General features: G+C 48.2%; 2 protein-coding genes across 2 annotated transcripts in view; both read left to right on the plus strand.

Moving 5' to 3' along the window:
- Positions 1–9: 9 nt before the first annotated feature.
- BSDC1 (BSD domain containing 1) lies at positions 10–10,170 on the plus strand. The gene is made up of 11 exons (XM_054292228.1): positions 10–56; positions 758–818; positions 1,340–1,456; positions 2,706–2,873; positions 2,954–3,008; positions 3,644–3,759; positions 5,540–5,608; positions 5,747–5,828; positions 6,865–7,386; positions 8,677–8,780; positions 9,833–10,170. Exons 1-11 carry the CDS (start codon positions 46–48, stop codon positions 9,863–9,865), a joined length of 1,338 nt encoding a protein of 445 aa, XP_054148203.1. The 5' UTR covers positions 10–45; the 3' UTR covers positions 9,866–10,170.
- Positions 10,171–13,471: 3,301 nt separating this feature from the next.
- KPNA6 (karyopherin subunit alpha 6) overlaps positions 13,472–26,627 on the plus strand; it is a 28,665-nt gene continuing 15,509 nt past the window's right edge. The window contains exons 1-3 of the mRNA XM_054292210.1: positions 13,472–13,512; positions 24,134–24,243; positions 25,870–25,965. Of these exons, the coding sequence (XP_054148185.1) occupies positions 13,509–13,512; positions 24,134–24,243; positions 25,870–25,965 (210 nt within the window). The 5' untranslated portion in view covers positions 13,472–13,508. The remainder of the gene's footprint in view (positions 13,513–24,133; positions 24,244–25,869; positions 25,966–26,627) is intronic.

Consider the following 26,627-nt stretch of genomic DNA (forward strand, 5'->3'; position numbering starts at 1 on the left):
GCGGGGTGAGGGGTCGGTAAATATTGGTGACGTCACACCGCCAAGATGGCGGAGGGGTGAGCGGGGCTCGGCCGGGGGGCGGCGGGACCGGGGGGGAACGGAACGGGAACAGGAACGTAACGGGACAGAAACGGGACAAGGACCCCGTGGGCAGCGGGGCGGGAGCGGGGACCGGGCAGCGGGGCCCGGCCGGGGCTGCAGTTTGGGGGGGGTGAGCTGAGAGCGGGTCTGGGATGGAATCGGGGGATGGAATCTGGGGTTGGGGTCGGGGTATGGGGATGGAATCGGGGGTCGGGGAGTGGATCTGGATCTGGGATCCGGGATTGCGGTCTGAGGATAGAATCTGGGGTTGGAATCGGGGGTTGGAACTTGGGGTTGGGGTCTGGATCTGAGTCTGGGGTTGGGATCCACAATCGGGGTCTGGGGATGGAATCTGGGTTTGGGGTCTGAATTTGGGGTTGGAATCGGGATCTGGGTCTGGGTCCGGGATCGGGGTCTGGGATCTGGGTTCGGGATCTGAATCTTGGCTTGGAGTTGGGATCTCGGCTCAGGGTCTGAAGCTGGGGTCTGGATCTGGGGCTCTGGGTGTGGGGTTGGGATTTGGGTCTGGGATCGAAATATAGAATCTGGATCTGGGGTCAGGATATGGGATTTGGGAGCTCGGTGTGGGATCCTGGTTTGGGGTCGGGATCTGGGTCTGGCTCTGGGTTCAGGCTCTGTGTGTGGGCTGTGCTGACGCCGTACCCGTCCCTCGCAGGGAGGATGGCGGCTGGTGGCGGAGCTGGCTCCAGCAGAGCTACCAGGCCGTCAAGGAGAAGGTGAGAACTGGTGGGAGCCGGTGAGAACCACCGGGAGACCTCGGGAGCGGGAGGGTGGGGCCTGCGGGCCGGTCCCGGAGCTCCTCCCATCCCGGGAGGGTCCCCCCGAAGCGGATTTGGGATGGATTTGTAGGGGATCAAACAAACCCTGGGTCATGCTGGGCTCTGTCATGTGGAGATCACCCCCTGAGCAGGGGGGTTGTGCTTCCAGCGTGGCTCTGTGCTGTGGAACTTCCTGCTGTGACAGCACTGCCTGTGTTAATTATACACAAAACCTAAAGCCAGGCTTCTCCCAGCCTGTGTTTTTCCTGCTCTTGGCTTCAGAGCCTCCTGGAATGTGTTTTGGGCAGAGCAGGCGCTGTTGTTGGTCAGGTTATTCTGGTTTTATGCATTGCCCAGTTTGGGGTGAGGGTTCATCTGAGCCAAACTCTCCCACCTGAATTTTTGTAACGTGCTGGGCGCAATCCCAGCTTTGCTGGGGAAGCCAAACCCTGCGGAATCCATGTGCTGTGTGCTTGCAGTCCACAGAGGCTTTGGAGTTCATGAAGAGGGACCTGGCTGAGTTCACACAGGTGGTGCAGCACGACACGGCCTGCACCATCGCCGCCACGGCCAGCGTGGTCAAGGACAGGCTGGCAGTGAGTATGGGCACCCAGTGCCACCCCTGCCACGGCAGGGACACTGCCACCCTCCCAGGCTGCTCCAAACCCCGCCTGGCATCGTTCCAGGCATGGCACAGCCACAGCTTCTCTGGGAATTCATCCCAGCGCCCTCACAGGGAGGATTCCTGCCCAATTTCCCCATCCAACCACACTTCCTGCAGATTGAAGTCATTCCCCTTGTGCTGCCACTCCCTCGGGGTTCCCTGTCCACTGTGCTGAGCAGGGGACACTGGAGGTGTCACTGTAGGGGGGACATTGGCAGTGTCAGTGTAGGGGGACAATGTAGGGGGATAGTGGCAGTGTCACTCTAGGGGTACATTGGCAGTGTCACTGTAGGGGGGGACATTGTAGGGGGATGCTGGCAGTGTCACTGTAGGTTGACACTGTCACTGTCACTGTAGGGGGGACACAGGCGGTGTCACTGTAGAGGGGGACATTGTAGGGGGATGCTGGCTGTGTCACTGTAAGTTCACACTGTCAGTGTCACTGTAGGGGGACAATGTAGGGGGACATGGGCAGTGTCACTGTAGGGGGGACAGTGGCAGTGTCACTGTAGGGGGGACACAGGCAGTGTCACTGTAAGTTGACACTGTCAGTGTCACTGTAGGGGGGACAATGGCAGTCTCACTGTAAGGGGACTTTGGCAGTGCCACTGGAGGGGGGACACTGTAGGGGGGACAGTGGCAGTGGCAGTGTAGGGGGGACACTGGCAGTGTGACTGTAGGGGGACAGTGGCAGTGTCAATGCGGGGGGACACTGTAGGAGGACACTGGCAATGTCACTGTAGGGGTGACACAGGCAGTGTCACTATAGGGGGAACACTGGCAGTGTCACTGTAAGGTGACACAGACTCCACATGAGCTGTGACCCTCAGCCCTGCACAGCTGCTGCTGGGACAGCCCCACCCCACACCAGCAGCCCCAAACTTGGCTGTGCTTCCCCCACAGAGCCCCAAACCCGCTGTGCTGCCCCCACAAAGCCCCAAACCCGGCTCTGCTTCCCCCACAAAGCCCCAAACCCGCTCTGCTTCCCCCACAAAGCCCCAAACCCGGCTCTGCTTCCCCCACAAAGCCCCAAACCCACTGTGCTTCCCCCACAAAGCCCCAGCTCAGCTCCCCTCAGGTGTCCCCCACCTCACCCTTCCTGCGGGGTCAGATCCTGCTTCCTTAAGGATTCCCAGGAATCCTGGGGTGTCACTGACCCTGTGCTGCCTCTTCCCCTGCAGAGGGCAGAGGGCTCAGGTGCCACAGAGAAGGTGAGGAAGGGCCTGTCTGACTTTTTGGGGGTCATCTCGGACACCTTCGCTCCCTCTCCGGACAAGACCATAGACTGTGACGTTATCACCCTGATGGCAACACCCTCGGGCACCACCGAGCCCTACGACAGTGCCAAGGTCAGTGTGGCACCCTGAGCCTGTCCCCTGGCCCTGCTGCTGTCCCTGCCCTCACAGCTGTCCCTGTGTGTCCCCTCCAGGCTCGTCTCTACAGCCTCCAGTCCGACCCGGCCACCTACTGCAACGAGCCCGATGGTATGGGGGGGTCAGGGGCTCCAGGGTGCTCCCCAAGGGGGTTTGGGGGCTCCCTTAGGGGGTTTGGGGGTCCAGGGTGCTGCCCTTAGGGGTTCACGGGGTCCAGGGTGCTGCCCTAGAGGGTTTGGGGGGTTCAGGGTGCTGCCCTTGGGGATTCGAGGGGTCCAGGGTGCTGCCCTAGGGGGGTTCATGGGGTCTATGGTGCTGCCCTAGGGGGAGTTCAGGGGCTCCAGGGTGCTTCCCTTGGTGAGTTCAGGGGGTCCAGGGTGCTCCCCAAGGGGATTTGGGGGCCAGGCGTCTCTCTTAGGGGGCTTTAGGGGCTCCAGGGTGCTGCCCTAGGGGGGTTCAGGGGGTCCAGGGTGCTCCCCAAGGGGGTTCAGAGGGTTCAGGGTGCTGCCCTAGGGGGTTCGGGGGCCAGCTGCAGTTCCCTGAAGCCTTTGGCCAGCAGGTCTGAGCTGTAGAAGAGCAGATCTGGCTCTTACCTCAAGGACCAGCTTAAACTGAATTTCCTAACCCAATTTAAATTGAGCCTTGAGCTGGCAGAGCATTTCTGAGCCCTGTGTCTCCCTCCTCCTGTGTCCCAGTGAAACCTCCCCAACCTGAAGGGTTCTTGTCCCTGTGCTTGTCCCACACAGGCCCTGCTGAGCTGCTGGAGGCCTGGCTGGCTCAGTTCAGCCTGGAGGAGAAGAAAGGGGAGATTGCAGAGCTGCTGGCCACCAGCCCTTCCATCAGGGCACTCTACACCAAAATGGTGAGGCCCCAAAATGGCAATTCCTGACGTGGGGAATGCTGCAGGAAGGCCCTGAGCTGTTTGTGCCCGGCAGCTGGGGTGGAAACTGGAAAAATGGATGGAATAAAATGGGAGCTGCTTTGGGAGGAGAGAGGCGCACAGATCTCCCTCTGAGGGCACAGCTCTCCTTCTGAGGGCACAGCTCTCCTTCTGAGGGCACAGCTCTCTCTCTGAGGGCACAGCTCTCCCTCTGAGGGGCACAGCTCTCTGTGGGGCACAGCTCTCTCTCTGAGGGGCACAGCTCTCTGAGGGCACAGCTCTCCCTCTGGGGGCACAGCTCTCTGAGGGCACAGCTCTCCCTCTGGGGGCACAGCTCTCCCTCTGGGGGCACAGCTCTCTCTCTGAGGGCACAGCTCTCCCTCTGGGGGCACAGCTCTCTCTCTGAGGGCACAGCTCTCCCTCTGAGGGCACAGCTCTCCCTCTGGGGGCACAGCTCTCCCTCTGAGGGGCACAGCTCTCTCTGTGGGGCACAGCTCTCTGTGAGGGCACAGCTCTCTCTCTGTGGGGCACAGCTCTCTGTGAGGGGCACAGCTCTCCCTCTGGGGGCACAGCTCTCCCTCTGGGGGCACAGCTCTCCTTCTGAGGGCACAGCTCTCCCTCTGGGGGCACAGCTCTCTCTCTGAGGGCACAGCTCTCTCTCTGAGGGCACAGCTCTCCCTCTGGGGGCACAGCTCTCCCTCTGGGGGCACAGCTCTCTCTCTGAGGGCACAGCTCTCCTTCTGAGGGCACAGCTCTCCCTCTGAGGGCACAGCTCTCCTTCTGAGGGCACAGCTCTCCCTCTGAGGGGCACAGCTCTCTGTGGGGCACAGCTCTCTCTCTGAGGGCACAGCTCTCTCTCTGAGGGGCACAGCTCTCCCTCTGAGGGGCACAGCTCTCTCTGTGGGGCACAGCTCTCTCTCTGAGGGGCACAGCTCTCCCTCTGAGGGGCACAGCTCTCTGTGGGGCACAGCTCTCTCTCTGAGGGGCACAGCTCTCTGAGGGCACAGCTCTCCCTCTGGGGGCACAGCTCTCCCTCTGAGGGGCACAGCTCTCTCTGAGGGCACAGCTCTCCTTCTGAGGGCACAGCTCTCCCTCTGGGGGCACAGCTCTCCCTCTGAGGGCACAGCTCTCTCTGTGGGGCACAGCTCTCTCTCTGTGGGGCACAGCTCTCCCTCAGGGGCACAGCTCTCCCTCTGAGGGCACAGCTCTCCCTCTGAGGGCACAGCTCTCCCTCTGGGGGCACAGCTCTCCCTCAGGGGCACAGCTCTCCCTCTGAGGGCACAGCTCTCCCTCTGAGGGCACAGCTCTCTCTCTGAGGGCACAGCTCTCCTTCTGAGGGCACAGCTCTCCCTCTGAGGGCACAGCTCTCCCTCTGAGGGGCACAGCTCTCTCTCTGAGGGCACAGCTCTCCCTCTGAGGGCACAGCTCTCCCTCTGAGGGCACAGCTCTCTCTCTGAGGGCACAGCTCTCCTTCTGAGGGCACAGCTCTCCTTCTGAGGGCACAGCTCTCCCTCTGAGGGGCACAGCTCTCTCTGAGGGCACAGCTCTCTCTCTGAGGGCACAGCTCTCTCTGAGGGCACAGCTCTCTCTGAGGGCACAGCTCTCTCTCTGAGGGGCACAGCTCTCCCTCTGAGGGCACAGCTCTCTCTCTGAGGGCACAGCTCTCCCTCTGAGGGCACAGCTCTCTGAGGGGCACAGCTCTCCCTCTGAGGGCACAGCTCTCTCTCTGAGGGGTTAATCCATTTTCTGATCCCTTTCCCAGGTGCCTGTGGCTGTTTCCCACCTGGAGTTCTGGCAGCGCTACTTCTACAAACTGCATTGCCTGGAGCAGGTGGGTCTGGGGGGGTCCCTGGGGTGCTTTTCCTGGGCAAACTGGGATCTGGGCTGAGCCTTGGGGTCAGTGATGGTGAAATGGCTGGGGGAGGAAGGGGACTGGGCATGTGAGCAGCTGCTGTGTTGGATTCTGCAGGATGAAGCCCGGAGGGAGGCTCTGAAGCAGCGAGCAGAGCAGAGCATGCAGCAAGAGGAGCCAGGCTGGGAGGAGGATGAAGGTGGGACAGGTTTTGGGGCTTTCACGGGGTGGTGGCTCCTCCTCACTGCCACAAATCACAGAGATCTGTGCTCTGTGAGCAGTGGTGGGATCTGAGGGAATGCCTGGAGCTGTGTCAGGTTGGAAATGAGGAAATGTTCTCCCCCCCTGAGGGTGCTGGCACTGCCCAGGCTCCCCAGGGAATGGGCACAGCCCCACAGCTGGCAAAGCTCCAGGACAAGGCTCTCAGGGATGCCCAGGGTGGGATTTTTGGGGTGTCTGTGCAGGGCCAGGGGTTGGACTGGGTGATCCCTGTGGGTCCTTCCTAGCTCAGGGCATTCTGTGACTCTGTGAAATTCAGCTGTGATTCTGTGAGATCCAGCTCGGCATTCTGTGAGATCCAGCTCAGGACATTCTGTGATTCTCTGAAATCCAGCTCAGGGCATTCTGTGACTCTGTGAGATCCAGCTCAGGGCATTCTGTGATTCTGTGAAATTCAGCTGTGATTCTGTGAGATCCAGCTCGGCATTCTGTGAGATCCAGCTCAGGACATTCTGTGATTCTGTGAAATCCAGCTCAGGACATTCTGTGACTCTGTGAGATCCAGCTCAGGGCATTCTGTGATTCTGTGAAATTCAGCTGTGATTCTGTGAGATCCAGTTTAGGGCATTCTGTGATTGTGTGAAATCCAGCTCAGGCCATTCTGTGATTCTCTGCAATCCAGCTCAGGACATTCTGTGATTCTGTGAAATCCAGCTCGGCATTCTGTGAGATCCAGCTCAGGACATTGTGTGATTCTGTGAGATCCAGCTCAGGGCATTCTGTGATTCTCTGAAATCCAGCTCAGGACATTCTGTGATTCTGTGAGATCCAGCTCAGGGCATTCTGTGATTCTCTGAAATCCAGCTCAGGACATTCTGTGATTCTGTGAAATCCAGCTCAGGCCATTCTGTGAGATCCAGCTCAGGCCATTCTGTGATTCTCTGCAATCCAGCTCCCAGCCCAGCTGCTGCTGCCCTTGCTGAAACATCTCTCACTTCTCTTCTGCCTCCCTACAGAGGAGTTCTTGGGGATGTCCCCCCTGCCTTGTGCAAACATCACGTTTCCAGGAGCAGCACAGAAAGCACCCAGCCCAGAGGGACACCAGGCTGCTGCCCCCAAGGCTCCCTGTGGGCAGAGCTGGGCTGTGCCGCCCCCAGAGCAGGTGCCAGGGGAGCAGAGCCCCTCGGAGAGCAGCGACAGCGTGTCCCTCGTGACTCAGATTGCAAACCCTGCCCCTGTGCCTGCCACCCAGCCACAGACTGCAGCTGCAGCCCCAGAGCTCTGCCAGAGGCTGGTGGAGGCCACCTTGGAGGAGCAGAGCTCGCTGCCAGAGCCCCCAGAAGCTGCTCAGCCTCGTGCACCTGGCCAGCCTTCAGCAGCATCCTCGGAGCTGGCGGCTGGAGCAGAGCCCAGAGAGCTGGAGAGCAAAGGGCAGGGCAGGACAGAGACTCTGAGGGAGGAGGGACCCACAGACCTGAGAGTCTTCGAGCTCAACTCGGACAGCGGCAAATCCACCCCCTCCAACAACGGCCAGAAAGGTTCGTGTGGGGCTGGGAAACATCTGGGGACAGCTCTGGGTTTGTGGTGCTGGGGGAGAGGAAAGGGAAATAAATCAGTGATCTGCTGGCTGAGCAGTGTGTGTGTGTTCACAAGGGTCTGAGGGAAGAGATGAGGATCTGACTCCATGTTTCAGAAGGCTGATTTACTGTTTTATTATATATATATATTATTATATATAATAAATATTATATATTCATGGTATATAAATTATATAATATATATATAATATAATATATATTATATCTTCATGATATATATTATATTATATTATATTATATTATATTATATTATATTACATTAATGTTTAGGATGTATTATTTATATTAATATATATTATATATTATTCATTATATATTGTATTATTAGCTATACTATATAATGAATAATATGTAATATTTATTACTATATTAATAAATATATAATATGTATTATATATACGAAATACAGATATAAAATATAGTTATATATAATAGTATCTATAAAATATCTATTATCATATATATTAATATGATTAATCAATGTATATACTATATATTATTATATATAATATAATATTATGATTATGATATATATATTACATCACATTACATTATATTATAATGATATATATTATATTAACAATTCAAACAACTGGTAGTTTTGTAACAATGACATTCTCCAAAACTACTCTAAAAGAATAGAAGGATTTCATCAGAAGGCTGGCTAAGAATAGAAAAAGAAGGAATGATAACAAAGGTTTGTGGCTCAGCGAGTCTGAGCTAGCTGGGCTGTGACTGGCCATTAATTAGAAACAATTAACATGGGCCAATCCCAGATGCACCTGTTGCATTCCACAACAGCAGATAATCATTGTTTGTATTTTGTTCCTGAGGCCTCTCAGCTTCTCAGGAGGAAAAATCCTAAGGAAAAGATTTTCCATAAAATCTGTCTGTGACAGAGCAGAACAGCCCTTGGTCCCTGGCTGCCAGGAAAGGCTGTGCTCTCCGGAGGGGATGTGGTGATTCCTCCCCTCTGCCTGTCATCCCTGCTGGCACAATGACAGTCCCCATATCAAAGTCCCTCCTGTCATTTTCTGTGTGGCTGGAACTGACACATCCCTGTTCTCCCAGGCCAGAGGAGAAAACCTTTCAGCATCCAGCCCTGGCTGTGAGGGGAGCAGGCTCAGCCCATCCCATCTCTGCTCCTGGGAATGTGGAGGCTCTGAGCCCTGGCAATTCCAGGCTTTGGGGCCAGCTCTGGTGGCTCAGTGGGGACATTTGTGCTTGCAGGCTCCAGCACGGATATCAGCGAGGACTGGGAAAAGGACTTTGATCTGGACATGACAGAGGAGGAGGTGCAGCTGGCACTGTCCAAGGTGGAAATGTCTGGGGAGGTGAGTCAGGGCACAAAAACTGCCCCCAAAAGCATCACCAGCCCCTCAGGGTGTGGGGTTTGTGAGGGTGCCCAGGACGAGGTGAGAGATGAGAATCTGACTCCAGGTTCTCAGAAGGCTGATTATTATATTACATTATATTACATTACATTACATTACATTACATTATATTATATTATATTATATTATATTATATTAGTTATATTATATTAATTATATTTTACATTATCTTAATTATATTTTACATTATATTACACTATACTATATTATATTTATGATATATATTGTATCCATATTTATTTTATGTATTTTATTTATTTTAATAATATAATATAATATAATATATAGATATAATATAATGTAATATATTTATTATATTATATCCATATTTTTACTTATTTTATTTTATCTTTTATTATATTTATTTTATTACTATAATATTATATAAAATAATATAGATAATATAATATAAGTAATAAAATAAATATAATAAATATGGATATAATGTAATATATTTATTATATTATTTATTGTATCCATTATAGTATATTTATTATAGTATATTTATTATATTTATTATATTGATTATATTATATTCATTATATTATATTTATTATACTGAATGCTATACTAAAACTATACTAAAGAAAGAGAAAGGATAAATCAGAAGGTTTCACAAGAATGAATAATAAAAACCTGTGACTGACTCAGAGTCTGACACAGCTGATGGTGATTGGTCATTAATTAAAAACAATTCACATGGAACCAATCAAACATTCACCTGTTGGTAAACAATGTCCATCCACATTCCAAAGCAGCAAAACACAGGAGCAGCAATCAGATAATTATTGTTTTCATTCCTCTCTGAGGCTTCTCAGCCTCCCAGGAGAAACTCCTGGCCAAAGAGGATTTTTCAGAAAATACCATGGTGACACTCAGGGTGCAGAGGGGGCCTGGTGGGGTGAGTGTGCAGCTTTCCCAGGGGGAATCTGTTGATTTACAGACACAAACTGTTGAAACCAGCTCAGAAATGGATTTTCTCTTGTTTGCAGCTGGAAGATGAAGAGTGGGAAGACTGGGAATAAAGCAGCTGCTTGCAGTGTGTGTCACAGGCTCATTCCCACCATCGAATGTGAACTCAGACTTGGACCAGCTGTTCCTTTGTGTGTGACTGTGCTGGGGCTGCACCCCCAGCCTGGAGGAGTTCCCATTCCTGCAGAAACCTGGGGGCAGCTCAAGTGACCCCTGCAGCTCCACGAGGAGGAAGCAGGAGGTCCCTGGCACACAGGAGCCCGACTTCTCCATAGGTCCTAGAGACTGGCCAAGCCAAAACTGACCCTGAGGAGGCAGAGCGAGGGGTCCCTGGGGCCAGCTGGGCACTCAGAGCCCTGCCAGGCTGCCAGCTGGCTCCTTCCCTGCTCGTGTGTGCACGTGGAACCCTCACCTGAGAGGCTCCTGGACGTGGCTGTGCCTGCTCTGCTCGCTGCTCTGCAATTCCCGCCCAGGGAGGGCCTGAGGGCTGCAGGTGCTGTACAAAAAGCGCTTGGCTCGTGGCTTTGACCCTGGAAGGAGCCAAACCCCTGCCAAACCCTCAGCTTCTGCCTGGCTTTTTGTCTTGGAAGCTTTTTCTCATGGAAATTCTCATTTCCAGCAGTTCCTCCAAGAGCCAAGGCCTGCTGCTCTCCCCCCCTTTGCAGCTGCAGCACCTTCCTGCTCTGGGTTTGTGTCTTTCTAGTTGAATTCTCCAAGGAAAATCCTCGTGGCTCGCTCTTACTGCTGGGCTGGCAGTGCTTTGGGTCAGCTGGGACAGAACCCCAGTGTTGGTGGCACTGGTTTGGGTCAGGTGGGACAGAACCCCAGTGTTGGTGGCACTGGTTTGGGTCAATTTGGGACAGAACCCCAGTGTTGGTGGCACTGGTTTGGGTCAGCTGGGACAGAACCCCAGTGTTGGTGGCACTGCTTTGGGTCAGCTGGGACAGAACCCCAGTGTTGGTGGCACTGGTTTGGGTCAGTTTGGGACAGAACCCCAGTGTTGGTGGCACTGGTTTGGGTCAGGTGGGACAGAACCCCAGTGTTGGTGGCACTGGTTTGGGTCAATTTGGGACAGAACCCCAGTGTTGGTGGCACTGGTTTGGGTCAGTTTGGGACAGAACCCCAGTGTTGGTGGCACTGGTTTGGGTCAGGTGGGGACAGAACCCCAGTGTTGGTGGCACTGCTTTGGGTCAGCTGGGACAGAACCCCAGTGTTGGTGGCACTGATTTGGGTCAGGTGGGGACAGAACCCCAGTGTTGGTGGCACTGGTTTGGGTCAGGTGGGGACAGAACCCCAGTGTTGGTGGCACTGGTTTGGGTCAATTTGGGACAGAACCCCAGTGTTGGTGGCACTGGTTTGGGTCCATTTGGGACAGAACCCCAGTGTTGGTGGCACTGGTTTGGGTCAATTTGGGACAGAACCCCAGTGTTGGTGGCACTGGTTTGGGTCAGTTTGGGACAGAACCCCAGTGTTGGTGGCACTGGTTTGGGTCAGGTGGGGACAGAACCCCAGTGTTGGTGGCACTGCTTTGGGTCAGCTGGGACAGAACCCCAGTGTTGGTGGCACTGATTTGGGTCAGGTGGGGACAGAACCCCAGTGTTGGTGGCACTGGTTTGGGTCAGGTGGGGACAGAACCCCAGTGTTGGTGGCACTGGTTTGGGTCAATTTGGGACAGAACCCCAGTGTTGGTGGCACTGGTTTGGGTCCATTTGGGACAGAACCCCAGTGTTGGTGGCACTGGTTTGGGTCAATTTGGGACAGAACCCCAGTGTTGGTGGCACTGGTTTGGGTCAGGTGGGGACAGAACCCCAGTGTTGGTGGCACTGGTTTGGGTCAGGTGGGGACAGAACCCCAGTGTTGGTGGCACTGGTTTGGGTCAATTTGGGACAGAACCCCAGTGTTGGTGGCACTGGTTTGGGTCAATTTGGGACAGAACCCCAGTGTTGGTGGCACTGGTTTGGGTCAGGTGGGGACAGAACATGGTGGCACTGGTTTGGGTCCATTTGGGACAGAACCCCAATGTTGGTGGCCACTTCAGCCCTTGCCAAGGTCCAGCCTGGCCCAAAGACCCCCTCAACCTCAGCCTGGCCAGTCTGAGGGGACAGAGGCTCCCAAATTGGGGTGTCCCTGTTGTGTGTCCCCATCTGAGCCCTGTCCCACCCGTGCCAGCCCTGCAGCCACCACGAGCTTTGGGTTCCGTCACTCAACCCCTGGCACTGTTTGCTTCACTCCTTCAGCCCCACAGCTCCTTTTTGGGGCAGTTTCATGTCACAGCAGGAGATGTTGCTCCTGCACAGTTATCCCAAGGGGACAGAACCCTCCGTGGCCTTTGGGGTGCTGGGGTGACACTTTCTGCCTTTGGACAGCTCAAACGAGGTGCACTTGGAAGAGTTGGGGTTTTGGGGTTGGCTTTTCCTTCTTTAGGTGGGATCATCCCTGTCCTGCCACAGCCCTGGGTCCAGCAGAGCCTCTCCTTGTCCTGGCTGGGATTGTGGCAGGCAGGGGACACAGGGGACATCAATGGGGACATCCCCAGCTGATCCCACAGCAGAGCTCGAGGCTGCAGCATCTGTGTCACTTTCTTTCCTTCTTTTAGTGGAATTAACCGTGGGGTTGGTTGTGCAATATTCTCTCTGTTCTTGAACTATTCCTCATCTCCCTGAGCCTTTTCTAGCTGGGGTGACAAACCAGGAACAATTCTAACAGCTGCTGGTAGTTTTGTAACAAAGACTTTCTCCAAACCTTTTACAGACTTGCAGTTAACAGCGATTAAAGGAGTTCTCAGAGTCTCTGCCGTGTTCTCATTTCCTCTGGGGTGGGGATGACACAAATTTTCCTTTCCTCCCATTTCCCTCAGGAGAGGGAAAGAAATCCCCACTGCCCCAGGTTCCTCAAGCTCTGGGTGACCCCATAAATCCAGCCAGTCCTCAAACTGTGACCCCATAAAACCAGCCAAGTCCTCAAATTCTGTCCCCCCTTTTCAGTGCTTTGAGTGACCCCATAAATCCACCTGGTCCTCAAACTCTGTCCTTCACTTTTTGGGGCTCTGAGTGACCCCATAAACCCTCAGGGATCTGTCTGGGGCAGTGCTGGGCTGCAGCAGCTCCTCCTTCCTGCAGGCAAGGGAACGGGACACGAGTGACAGGACAGAAGTGACAGAACCCGTGTGAGGGGACATGAGTGACAGGACAGAGAGGAAACGAGGGAAGGAACATGAGTGACAGTATAGAGGGGGTAGAACCCGAGTGAGGGGACACGAGTGACAGGACAGAAGTGACAGAACGCGAATGACAAGACATGAGTGACAGGGCACAAATGACAGGGCACAAGTGGCAGGACAGAGGTGACAGGACACGAGTGACAGAACCCGGGTGAGGGGACACGGGTGACAGGACGGAGATGACAGGACACGAGTGACAGCACCCGGGTGAGGGGACACGAGTGAGGGGACACGGGTGACAGGATAGAGATGACAGGACACGAGTGAGGGGACACGAGTGAGGGGACAGAGGTGATGGGACGCGACCGCCCCTGCAGTTCCTCTCCCGCTCGCTGGGGGCGCCCTAGAACCACAGCCGCCCGCTCCGCGCTCACAGGTTTGGCCCCGCGCGGCCGCCGTCCGGCCCGCGCCCCGCCCGCCGCCGCCATATTTTGGCCGCCGCCGCCAGCACCGGAGCCGCCGCCGCAGCCGCCGCGATGGGTGAGGGCCCCGAGGGGCGGGCGCGGCCCGGGGAGCTCCGGGCACGGCCGAGGGGATGGGGTGGAGCCGGAGAAGCCGCCCCGAGGCCGGGCAGCGCGCACAGCCCGTCCGCACCGCGCTGCCGCCGCCCTCGCCTCTCACCGGCGTCCCGGGCGCTGCCGGGGCTGAGGGCGGCGGGGCCGGCGCGGCCGCTGAGTCATCCCGGGGCCGCTCCGGGGGCCGGGGGGGGTCTTTGGGGACTCCCGGTGAGGGCGGCCCGGGGGTTGTGACCGCTGAGGGCAGCGCCTTTGGGGAGCCCCGGGGTGGGGCGGGAGCTGCGGGGGGAGCCGGGGTGGGATAGCCCAGATTTGGGGTGAGGTACCCCGGGTTTGGGGGTGTCAGGGTGGGATAGCCCGGATTTGGGGTGGGGTACCCCGGGTTTGGGGGTGTCAGGGTGGGATAGCCCCGGTTTGGGGTGAGATACCCCGGGTTTGGGGGTGCCAGGGTGAGATAGCCCGGGTTTGGGGTGCCAGGGCTGCAGGGCCCTGGGTTTTGGGGGTGCCAGAGTGAGATATCCCGGGTTTGGGGTGCCAGGGCCCTGGGTTTTGGGGGTGCCAGGGTGCAATACCCCAGGTTTGGGGTGCCAGGGCCCTGGATTTTGGGGGTGCCAGGGTGGGATAGCCCGGGTTTGATGGTGCCAGGGCTACAGTGCCCAGGTTTTGGAGGTACCAGGTAGCAGTATCCCGAGTTTGGGGGTGCCAGGGTGAGATACCCCGGGTATGGGGTGAGATACCCCGAGTTTGGGGGTGTCAGGGCTGCATTACCCAGGTTTGGAGGTGCCAGGGTGAGTTACCCTACATTTAGGGGTTCCAGGTAGCAATACCCTGAGTTTGGGGGTGTCCAGGTTGCAATGCCCAGGTTTGGGTGGTGGGAGCTGTAAGAGCCCGGTTTTTGGGGTGTCAGGGCTGCAGTGCCTGGATTTCGGGGTGTCAGGGCTGTAAGAACCCAAGTTTGGGGGTGCCAGGGTTGAAATACCCGGGTTTTGGGGATGCCAGGGTGAAGTACCCGGGTTTTGGGGATGCCAGGGTGAGATACCCAGGTTTTGGGGTGTCAGGGTGGGATACCCGGGTTTTGGGGTGTCAGGGCTGCAGCACCCCGGCTCTGGGGTGTGAGAGCTGTAAGAGCCCGGTTTTGGGGTGTCACTGCTGTCACTTTGGGGTGTTTGGGGTCTCACCTGCCTCTCAGGTCCCTGCTCCATTTAAATTCTCCCCCAAAGCTGGATTTCAGTTCTGAGCTCCCCCCAGAGCTCGGGGTTCAGGGCAGCACCCCACAAACCTCTCCTGGGTTCTGGTGTGTTGGGATTTTTATTTTATATTTTTATTTATTTTATATTATTTTTATTTCCATGCTGAGCCCTCAGTGCCACCCTGGTGTCCCTGTGCCACCCCTGGGTGACACCACACCAATGGCATCTACTGCGCACAGGTCTCTGTCCCCTCAAATAAATCCCAGCTCTGTGTTTCCTCTTCAAAAAATGTTTTAATTCCAGCAACTTTTAGTTTTGATTTGCTTGATGTGGGAGGGCCCAGCTCAGGGAGGAAAGGTTGATTTTATTTTATTTATTTATATATTTTTTTTAAGGATCTTCCTAAAATAAAGATTAAAATGTTTCCATTTTCCACCTGCAATGTTGTCTTTTAACCAGAGCTGCTTCAGAAGATTAATGGCTTGAAAGTGACAAATTTAGGTTGGATTTTGGGAAGAAATTCTTCGTTTTGAGGGGCTGGGATGGATTTCCCAGAGAAACTGTGGCTGGAATTATCCCAGGCCAGGCCTGGGACAATGGAAAATGTCCTTGCCCATGGCAGGGGTGGCACTGGAGGAGTTTTTATCTCCTTCCAAAACAGGGAACCTTCAAAAATGCTCTGTAATAATTTAAAAATGATCATTAAAAATTATCTTACTTGCCCAGGAACTTTTCTGCCCCCTCCAAACCCTCCTGTGGTGCTGCAGGAGAAATCAGTGACCAGCTCTGTGTGTGGCTGCTGCCCTGGACAGCTTGGAAAAATTCATTTATGGCTTCAGATGTAAAACCTGGAGTGGCAACTGAGGAGAAAAATGTCCTGGGGCTTGGTGGGAATGTCTGGAAATTCTTGGGGAGTTTTGTGTGGAGCTGAGAATTTGAGTTTTGTGTGGAGCTGAGAATTTTAGTTTTGTGTTTTATGTGGAGCTGAGAATTTGAGTTTTATGTGGAGCTGAGAATTTCAGTTTTGTGTTTTATGTGGAGTTGAAAATTTTAGTTTTGTGTTTTGTGTGGAGCTGAGAATTTTAGTTTTATGTGGAGCTGATAACTTTACTTTTGTGTGGAGCTGAGAATTTGAGTTTTATGTGGAGCTGAGAATGTTAGTTTTATATTTTATATGGAGCTGAGAATTTTAGTTTTATATTTTATATGGAGCTGAGAATTTTAGTTTTGTGTGGAGTTGAGAATTTTAGTTTTATGTAGAACTGAGAATTTTAGTTTTATGTTTTATGTGGAGCTGAGAATTTTATTTTTGTGTGGAGCTGAGAATTTCAGTTTTGTGTTTTATGTGGAGCTGAGAACTTTGTGCACAGGAGCTTCCCCACCCCCTAAGAGTTTAATCTTCCCTTGTTTGAATTATCCTCATGTAACTTTATTATTTTTAAACAAGCTGGGGCTGGGTTTTTTCCCATTATTTTAAGTTAATGATACTTTTGGAAATTACCATCGGTTCATTCAGTTTGCCTTGCAAATGAGCCCTTTAAATGCCATTTTTAGTGCTGTTTAACCCATGGATCAGTGTTGTTAATGCTCAATTCTCAATAAAACCCGGTGGCTGATGAATTTCACAGAGAATTGGCTGCTTTGCTTTGTTTGTTTAGTTCAGCACAGCAAACGTGAACTTTGGCAAGGGGGAGAGTTTGATCATTGAAATCCTGCAAGAGTGAAAGTCCTGATTCCTTCAGGCTTTCAGTCCTGCTGAGCTCCAGGTAAATCTGCTTAGCAAATCACACAGAACTGCTCGGTTCTGAGGGAAAGCTCATCTTGGAAGGGATGGATTTATTGGAATTTCATTTTCCCCTGGATTTACTGGAATTCCATTTTCCTCTGGGTTTCCTGGAATTCCATTTTCCTCTGGAATTACTGGAATTCCATTTCCCCCTGGATTTACTGGAATTCCATTTTCCTCTGGATTTACTGGAATTCCATTTTCCTCTGGAATTACTGGAATTCCATTTCCCCCTGGATTTACTGGAATTCCATTTTCCTCTCAATTTACTGGAATTCCATTTCCCCCTGGATTTACTGGAATTCCATTTTCCTCTGGGTTTCCTGGAATTCCATTTCCCCCTGGATTTACTGGAATTCCATTTCCCCCTGGATTTACTGGAATTCCATTTTCCTCTGGATTTACTGGAATTCCATTTTCCCCTGGATTTACTGGAATTCCATTTTCCCCTGGATTTCCTGGAATTCCATTTTCCTCTGGAGTTATCTCTGCTTGGTTTTAATCTGGAACTCTCCTGGCTGGAGTTTGAGTGGATTCAGAAGTTTTTCCCTGTTTTAGGGGCTGTTCTCAGCTCACACTTGTGCCTGACCAGTCAATTTTGGAGGGAAATCTGAATGGATAAACCAGCTTGGAGAGAACTTAAATCCCTCAAATTTGGGGATGAAAAGCTAAATCAGGAGTGGGAAACTTTGAGAACTGGACTGAGGAGTGCTGGATTCTGGAGCAGGGATATTCCAAAAGGATTCCTAATTTTGTTTTAACCCTGGGACACGAACCAGCTTGAAGAGAACTTAAAGCCCTCAAATTTTGGGATGAAAAAATAATCGGGGGTAGGAAGCTTTGGGAACTGGACTGAGGAGTTGTTGGGTTCTTTTTCCAGCAGGGCAGGGACATTCCAAAAAGATTCCTGTGTTCATTTTGAAATGATCATTTAAAATGATCTTGCTTCTCAGGATCTCACCAGGAATCCTTATAATAATATCCTAACATAATAATATATATTATATATATATATCCTAATAATCTTGTTTGAACCCTGAGCAATGAACCAGCTTGAAGAGAACTTAAAGCCCTGAAGAAAAGATAAATCAGGAGTGGGAAACTTTGAGAACTGGACTGAGCAATGCTGGATTCTGGAGCAGGGATATTCCAAAAGGATTCCTCATCTTGTTTTAACCCTGGGACATCAACCAGCTTGAGGAGAACTTATAAACCCTTAAATTTTGGGATGAAAAAATAAATCAGGAGTAGGAAGCTTTGAGAACTGGACTGAGCAGTGCTGGATTCTGGAGCAGGGACGTTCCAGAAGGATTTCTGATCTTGTTTTAACCCTGGGACACAAAGCAGCTTGGAGAGAACTTAAAACTCTCAAATTTTGGGATGAAAAAATAAATCAGGAGTAGGAAGCTTTGAGAACTGGACTGAGGAGTTGCTGGGTTCTGGGGCAGGGACATTCCAAAAGGATTCCTGTGTTCATTTTTAAAGGAACATTTAAAATGATCTTGCTTCTCAGGATCTCACCAGGAATCCTTATAATAATATCCTAACAATAATATATATAATATATATATAATAATATATCCTAATAATCTTGTTTTAAGCCTGGGACACGAACCAGCTTGAAGAGAATTTAAAGCCCTCAAATTTTGGGATGAAAAGATCAAATCAGGAGTAGATTTGAGAACTGGACTGAGGAGTTGCTGGGTTCTGGGGCAGGGACATTCCAAAAGGATTCCTGTGATCATTTAGAAATTATAATTTTAAATGATCTTGCTTGTCAGGATCCTTTTAATAATATATCCTAATATAATAACATATATTATATATATATAATAATAATAATAATATATCCTAATAATCTTGTTTTAACCCTGAGCATGGAACTTGCTTGAAGAGAACTTAAAGCCCCCAAATTTTGGGATGAAAAAATCCAATTGAGGGTAGGAATCTTTGAGAACTGGACTGAGCAGTGCTGGATTCTGGGACAGGGACATTCTAAGAACATTCCTAATTTTGTTTTAACCTTGAGCAATGAACCAGCTTGAGGGGAGCTTAAAGCCCACAGATTTTAGGATGGACTGAGCAGTGCTGGGTTCTTTTTCCAGCAGATCAGGGACATTCCAAAAAGATTCCTAATTTTGTTTTAACGCTGGGACACAAAGCAGAGTGAAGAGAATTTAAAGCCCACAAATTTTAGGATGGACTGAGCAGTGCTGGGTTCCCCAGCAGATCAGGGACATTGCAAAAAAATTCCAAATTTTGTTTTAACCCTGAGCAAGGAACCAGCTTGAAGAGAACTTAAAACCCTCAAAATTTGGAATGAAAATATCAAATCGGGAGTGGGAAACTTTGAGAACTGAACTGAGCAGTGCTGGATTCTGGGACAGGGACATTCTAAGAAGATTCCTAAATTTGTTTTAACCCTGGGACACAAAGCAGCTTGAGGAGAACTTAAACCCTCAAATTTTAGGATGGACTGAGCAGTGCTGGGTTCTTTTTCCAGCAGATCAGGGACATTGCAAAAGATTCCAAATTTTGTTTTAACCCTGAGCAATGAACCAGCTTGAAGAGAACTTAAGGCCCTCAAATTTTGGGATGAAAAGATAAATCAGGAGTGGGAATCTTTGAGAACTGGACTGAGGAGTTGCTGGGTTTTTTATCCAGCAGGACAGGGACATTCCAAAACAATTCCTAATTTTGTTTTAACGCTGGGACACAAAGCAGAGTGAAGAGAACTTAAAGCCCACAAATTTTGGGATGGACTGAGCAGTGCTGGGTTCCCCAGCAGATCAGGGACATTGCAAAAAAATTCCAAATTTTGTTTTAACCCTGAGCAATGAACCAGCTTGAAGAGAACTTAAAACCCTCAAAATTTGGGATGAAAGTATCAAATCGGGAGTGGGAAACTTTGAGAACTGAACTGAGCAGTGCTGGATTCTGGGACAGGGACATTCTAAGAAGATTCCTAAATTTGTTTTAACCCTGGGACACAAAGCAGCTTGAGGAGAACTTAAAACCCTCAAATTTTAGGATGGACTGAGCAGTGCTGGGTTCTTTTTCCAGCAGATCAGGGACATTGCAAAAGATTCCAAATTTTGTTTTAACCCTGAGCAAGGAACCAGCTTGAAGAGAACTTAAGGCCCTCAAATTTTGGGATGAAAAGATAAATCAGGAGTGGGAAACTTTGAGAACTGGACTGAGGAGTTGCTGGGTTCTGGGGCAGGGACGTTCCAAAAGGATTCCTAATTTTGTTTTAACCCTGGGACGCAAACCAGTTTGAAGAGAACCTAAAGCCCTCAAGAAAAGATAAATTAGGAGTAGGAATCTTGAGAACTGGACTGAGGAGTTGCTGGATTCTGGGGCAGGGACATTCCAGAAGGATTTCTGATCTTGTTTTTACCCTGAGCAATGAACCGGCTTGAAGAGAACTTAAAACCCTCAAATTTTGGGATGGGCTGAGCAAATCGGGAATCAAAATCTGAGGATTCCCCAGCAGATCAGGGACATCCCAAACGATCCCTGATTTTGTTTTCGCCCTGGCACAGAGCAGCTCTGCCTGCCCCGAGCTCCCCCCAGACAGAACTTTCTGTCCCTTCCCTGTGAGCGCTGCACATTCCAGCCGGTATCACATCCCTGTGCCAGGGGTTGTTGGGCAGCATTTTTATTTTGGTGTGGCTGTTCTCCTGTTTAGCTTCACTCGTTGTGTCTTCGGAGCAAACAATGTGAATTTTTCCTTTTATTTTTTCCTATTAATTCACTGCAAAACTCTTGATGATACTAAAAAGAACCTGCTTTTGACTGATTTCTGCTAGAGCTGTTCTTTCACACATTATTTTTATGGAGTTTTTCATTTGGTTTGTATTTATGTAGTCCAGATCATTTAATCTTCTTTTTCTAGGGTTTCAATTCACTTAATAAATTGATTTTTCTTTCTAGAAGAGTCCTCTGGAGATGTTGATGATGGGAGGATCCTGTGGGATTTCAGGGATTGGAGATAAATAAGGAATGAGGTGAAACCCAGCAGTTCATTTATTTTACTGCAATTTGCCTACATTTGTCTAGGACTTTAAATAGTTTAAAATTAATTTTAAAATTTAAAATAAAGTTTAAACTTTATAAAGTTTATATATATATAAACTTTATATATATATATAAATTTATTATATATATATAAAGTTATTATAAATATATCATATATAACACATAATATATTATATATTACATATAATATTATATATCATATTTAATATATATTATCTATAATATATATAATATATAATATAATATATATTATATATTATATATACTATATATATAACATATATATAATTATATATAATATTTTATGTATTATATATAAACTTTATGTACATATGTAAAAAGTTTATATTATTTTAATAAAATAAATAAAATAAATATTTTTTACTTTATTTTAAAGTTTAAAGTAAATTTAAATAAATTTAAAATCAATTTTTCTAGGAATTTAAATAATTTAAAATAAAGTTTAATATAAATTTTAAAGTTTATTTTAATAAAGTAAAGTACTTAAATCAATTTTCTCTTATTTTACTTTATTTTGAAGTTTAAAATAAGTTTGAAATAAATTTGTCTAGGAGTTTAAATAGCTTAAAATACAGTTTAAAATAAATTTTAAGCTTCATTTTATTTTAATTAAATAAATAAAATAAATTTTCTTTTATTTTTACTTTATTTTAAAGTTTAAAATAAGTTTAAAATAAGTTTAAAATAAATTTGTCTAGGAGTTGAAATAGTTTAAAATAAAGTTGAAAATAACATTTAACGTTTAAAATTTTCAAGTTTATTTTAATAAAATAAATGAATGTTACGTTATTTTAAAGTTTAAAGTAAAGTTTCAAGTAAGTTTAACTAGGAGTTGAAATAGTTTCAAATAAAGTTTAAAGTTTAAAATTTTCAAGTTTATTTTATTTTAATAAAATAAATCAATAAATTGTGAAATAAAAAAATTCCCCCCTCAGGAGCATCCAGAAGCTGTTGGAGTAACAATTCTGGAATTCCAGTTTCCCGCTGTTCTTTGTGCTGCATTTACAGGGGTTTGATTTGAGTGCTCTCCTGAGCCTCCAAAATCAAATTTTCTCCTCGTTTCCCTTTCTTTTAAGTGGGAAATACCTTCTCATCCTCCAATTTATGAGTGGAGCAGCTTGGAATTGTAATTCTTGGACAGCTGGAGTGATTTTGGAATTTTTTCCCCTCAGTGAAGACAAAATCCTGTGGTGATTTAGCTCCCAGGGTTCCTGCTGTAGCTGGTGCTGCATTTACAGGGGTTTGGTTTGAGGGCCCTTCAAAATCAAATTTTCACCTCATTTTTCCTTTCTTTTGAATGAGAAATACCTTCTCATCCTCCAGTTTGTGTGGGGCAGCTTGGAATTGTAATTCTTTGACAGCTGGAGGAATTTTGGAATATTTTACCCTGAGTGAAGACAAAATCCTGTGGTGACTCAGCTGCCAGGGCTTCACAGTGAAGAAAACTTTGCTTTCAACATTTTCTTATCTTAAAAAAAAAAAATTTAAAACCAGACAGGCTTGGATTCCTAACCTAGGAGCATCCAGAAGCTGTTGGAGTAACAATTCTGGAATTCCAGTTTCCTGCTGTTCTTTGTGCTGCATTTACAGGGTTTTGATTTGAGTGCCCTGCTGAACTTTCAAAGTCAAAATTTCACCTCATTTTTCCTTTATTTTAAGTGAGAAATACCTTCTCATCCTCCAATTTATGAGTGGGGCAGCTTGGGGTTGTAATTCTTTGACAGCTGGAGGAATTTGAGGACAATCCTGCAGTGACTCAGCTCCCTTCAGCAGTGAAGGAAACATTGAAAGCGAATTTTTCTTGTCTTTGAAAATAGATTTAAAAAGAGGCAGGCTTGGATTGTGACAGGCAGCCCTAAGGAATTCTTTTTGGGGTTTCCCTGCAGGATGAGGGTTATGGGACAAAAAAAAAACCCTTAAAGGACGAGGTGCTGAGTGTTCCTGAGCGGGGTTTGGAGGCAGCTGAGCTCTCATGTGTCCCTTGGCTGTTTATGGCACTCCTGGGGATCCTGGGCTTCCTCACTTCTCTTCCTCCTCTTCCTCAAAACCACCTTTTAATTGGAGGCTTTGCTTTCCTAAAGGAGGATTAAAATTCTTAATTTGTTTGGAGAACTCAGCTGTCAGCTCTTCCTCTTCCCCGTGGCTGCATGAGGGGTGGAAATACAAATAAAAACATAACAATGGGGTCAAAATACAAATAACAACATAACAATGGGGTGAAAATACAAATAAAAACATAACAATGGGGTGAAAATACAAATAACAACATAACAATGGGGTGAAAATACAAATAAAACCATAACAATGGGGTGAAAATACAAATAACAACATAACAATGAGGTGGAAATACAAATAACAACATAACAATGGGGTGAAAATACAAATAACAACATAACAATGAGGTGAAAATACAAATAACAACATAACAATGGGGTGAAAATACAAATAACAACATAACAATGGGGTGGAAATACAAATAACAACATAACAGTGCTGCTTAAATACATTTCTAAATGAAAATTGACACCTGGCTGTTGTATGGTCAGATATAAAGGCCTAAAGTCTGTAAATTTCTCTCTTTTTTGGTGTGTTTTTAGCTGGTTTTGGGAAATCAAAGGACTGAAAGTGTTTTGTTTCTTCTCCTGTTAAAATATTAATTTTTCCAGTTGTTTCCTCTCTTCTTAGTAATGAAAAGCTGGATATTTGTATTTAGGTGTTTTTTTCTTGTGCTGGCTGTGAGTTTTTGGGTCTGCCACTTGTGCAGTTGATCTTGGAAGGGCTCCAGAGTGGCTGGAGGTTGTTGATAAGTGAGACTGAAACTTTCTGTGAGCCACAGGGCTGAGGGTGCCTCAGGCTTGAAATGAGGAGGAGATAAAACTGCAAACTTCCTCCTTGCAGCTGGGAAAAAAACCAAAAATATTGCTTTTCAAATGAGTTCTGAAGGAGCAACTCGGTTCAGGGCTTGTTGAGCCTCTGAGGTTTATCCTGAGAAAGGGAAAAAATGTGCAAATAATGTGAGAAATGGGAGAGTTTGGGGAATTCCTGCCATGCTGGGGCAGTCAGGGGTTGCCGTCCTCAGTTACAGCTTGGCCCTGGCTGCCTTCAGCTGTGCCAAAAATTGGAGTTTCCCTTCCCTGGCTGGGAGGGAGAAAAAACAAACTGGGAGGGAAATTCTGTAGGAATCAGGTTGGAATTGGTGCATTTGTCAGAATGCAATTTGGAATCTTCATTTGTCAGGAATAAGTCAGGTCCTGAACACCTGGTGGGACACAGGGGCTGTCCCTCACTGCAGCTCTGCCCTGGGGTTGTTGTGAGCTCCATTCCTTCACTCTGCTGGGGTTGTATAATAAATAATATTTATTATCTGGGAATAAATATCTGTGGAAAAATGCTGTGCTGCTAGCAGGGAAATAGGAATTTCTTAAAAACCAAGCAGTAAATAAAGGTATTCCATGTCGGTATTCCATGTGGTTATCCCGTGGGAAGGACACAGAGAGGCGGTGCAGGAGCCCTGAGGCAGAATTGCAGAATTGCTCCTGTTTTCACAGAAAACTATCGAATGAAGAGCTACAAGAACAAAGCCCTGAACCCCGAGGAGATGCGCAGGAGGAGGGAGGAGGAGGGGATTCAGCTGAGAAAGCAGAAACGGGAGCAGCAGGTAAATCACCCCCTCAGCAGCCTCGGTCACCTTAACTGCTGCAATCTTCAGCATTCTGTCCATTAAAGTTTGGTTTCGATCTTTATTTTTTCTGTTCTGAGATCTTGCAGCAGGTAGCTCACCTGGAGAGGCTGGGTCAGCCCTAACTGCTGCAATCTTCAACATCCTGTCCATTCAAGTTTTTGTGGAGTAATTTTTTCTGTTCTGAGATCTTACAGTAGGTAACTCGCCCACCTGAGCAGGCTGGGTGAGCCCTAACTGCTGGAACCTGCAAGGTTCTGTGCATTAAAGTTTGTTTGCAATCTTTATTTTTTCTGTTCTGATTGAGATCTTGCAGGTAACTCATCTGTAGCAGGTGGGTGAGCCTTAACTGCTGCAATCTTCGAGGTTCTGTGCATTAAAATTTGTTTGCAATCTTTATTTTTCCTATTTTGACTGAGAGTTTGCAGCAGGTAACTCATCTGCAGCAGGTGGGTGAGCCTTAACTGCTGGAACCTTCAAGGTTCTGGGCATTAAAATTTGTTTGCAATCTTTATTTTTCCCTTTTTGACTGAGATTTTGCAGCAGGTAACTCACCTGAGCAGGCTGTGTCAGCCCTAACTACTGGAACCTTCAAGGTTCTGTGCATTAAACTTTGTTTGCAGACTTTATTTTTCCTGTTCTGACTGAAATCTTGCAGGTAACACCCATCAGTGCAGGCTGGCTCAGACTTAAGGGCTGCAATCTTTAAGGTTCTGTGCATTAAAATTTGTTTGCAATCTCTATTTTTCCTGTTTTGACTGAGATTTTGCAGCAGGCAACTCACCCGAGCGGGCTGGTTCAGCTGTAACTGCTGGAATCTTCAAGTTTCTGTGCATTAAACTTTATTTGCAGTCTTTATTTTTCCTGTTCTGACTGAGGTCTTGCAGGTTACTCACCTGGAAAGGCTGGGTCAGCCTTAACTGTTGCAATTTTCAAGGATCTGTGCACTAAAGTTTGTTTGCAATCTTTATTTTTGCTGTTTTGACTGAGATCTTGCTTTTTTCTCTTTTTTTTTCCTCCTGGCCCAGCTCACATAGAAAGCTTCCCAAGCATTTTGTTCTTGGGCTATTCGAGTTGTTTTTTGTTTGGTTTGGGGTTTTTTGGTTTTGTTTTTGGGGTTTTTTTCCCCACAGATCTTTGATTTTAAAGGTGGTGGTGGGTTTATTTTAGCTATAATTAATAAATGGGATTATTTCCTGGAGAAACAGGAAGAACAAGTGCAAGTATGGCCTTAACCCTGGGTGTATTTCATTTTTTAAAAGCATGAGGTGATTCCCAAGTGATATCTCTGGAACTAAATATTTCCTTTATTAGCACCTTATCCAAGCTACTTTTTTGCCCATTTTTCCTGATTTTGGTCAAATTCTGCACTTGTCTTCCCTGGTGGCTCAGTGATTTGGATATTTGCATATCTGAGAGCAAGAATTAACACTTATTTTCTGTGCCAGACCAGCCTTGAGAGTGCAGAGCTGCTATTAATGACCCCTTTTTATTCAGGTTACCTCAGCCCAGGAGGGATCTTGGTTGAGGAACAAGAAAATCGAGTTGTGGAGCCTGTTCATGGTTATTTTCTAATAACAACCCCTGTGTTCTGCTCCCCACCAGCTCTTCAAAAGAAGGAATGTGGAGCTGATCAGTGAGGATGACTCCATGTTTGACACTCTCCTGGTGGATTCCTACGTCACTTCCACAACGTGTGGGGTAAGGTGCCTTCAGACAGATTGAATTAATTTAATTTAATTTAATTTAATTTCATGTTTTGGGGCTCTGCAGAGATTCCCACACAAGCTGTGGCTGCCTCATCCCTGGAATTATCCCAGATTTGACGGGGTAGGAGCACCCTGGGCTAGTGGGAGGTGTCCCTGCCCTTGGAACTGAATTATTTTTAAGCTCCTTCCACCCCAAACCATCCTGGGATTCTGTGCTTGCATGGAACTGCCAAAATCCAATGGTTTTATTTCCCTTATTTTCAAGAATTTTTGTGTAAATTGGTGCTGGCAGCTGGAACAGCCATAAACCCTTGGCTAAAATGCAAAGAGGAGATTTGTTCCTGAGGGGGGAAATTCCTTCCTGAGGGGGGAAGATTTGTTCCTGAGGGGGGAAATTTCTTCCTGAGGGGGGAAATTTCTTCCTGAGGGGGGAAATTCATTCCTGAGGGGCAAAATTCATTCCTGAAGGGAAAATTTATTCCTGAAGGATGCAGAGGGACACCAATGGATCCATGAGCCCAGCAAAGCTCAGACCATGCCAAGAAATCCTCATTCCATTGCTCACTTTGGTTTATCAAGGGTTATTTCCAGCTGCAAAATCCTCAAAATCTTCCTCCAGTGTCCTTTTATTCCATTTTATCCCCTCTTTCCTTT

The sequence above is a fragment of the Melozone crissalis genome, unplaced genomic scaffold, assembly GCF_028551555.1.
Source record: "Melozone crissalis strain CALT ecotype California unplaced genomic scaffold, PUWL_Pcris_2 ptg000108l_1, whole genome shotgun sequence".
NCBI lineage: Eukaryota > Metazoa > Chordata > Aves > Passeriformes > Passerellidae > Melozone > Melozone crissalis.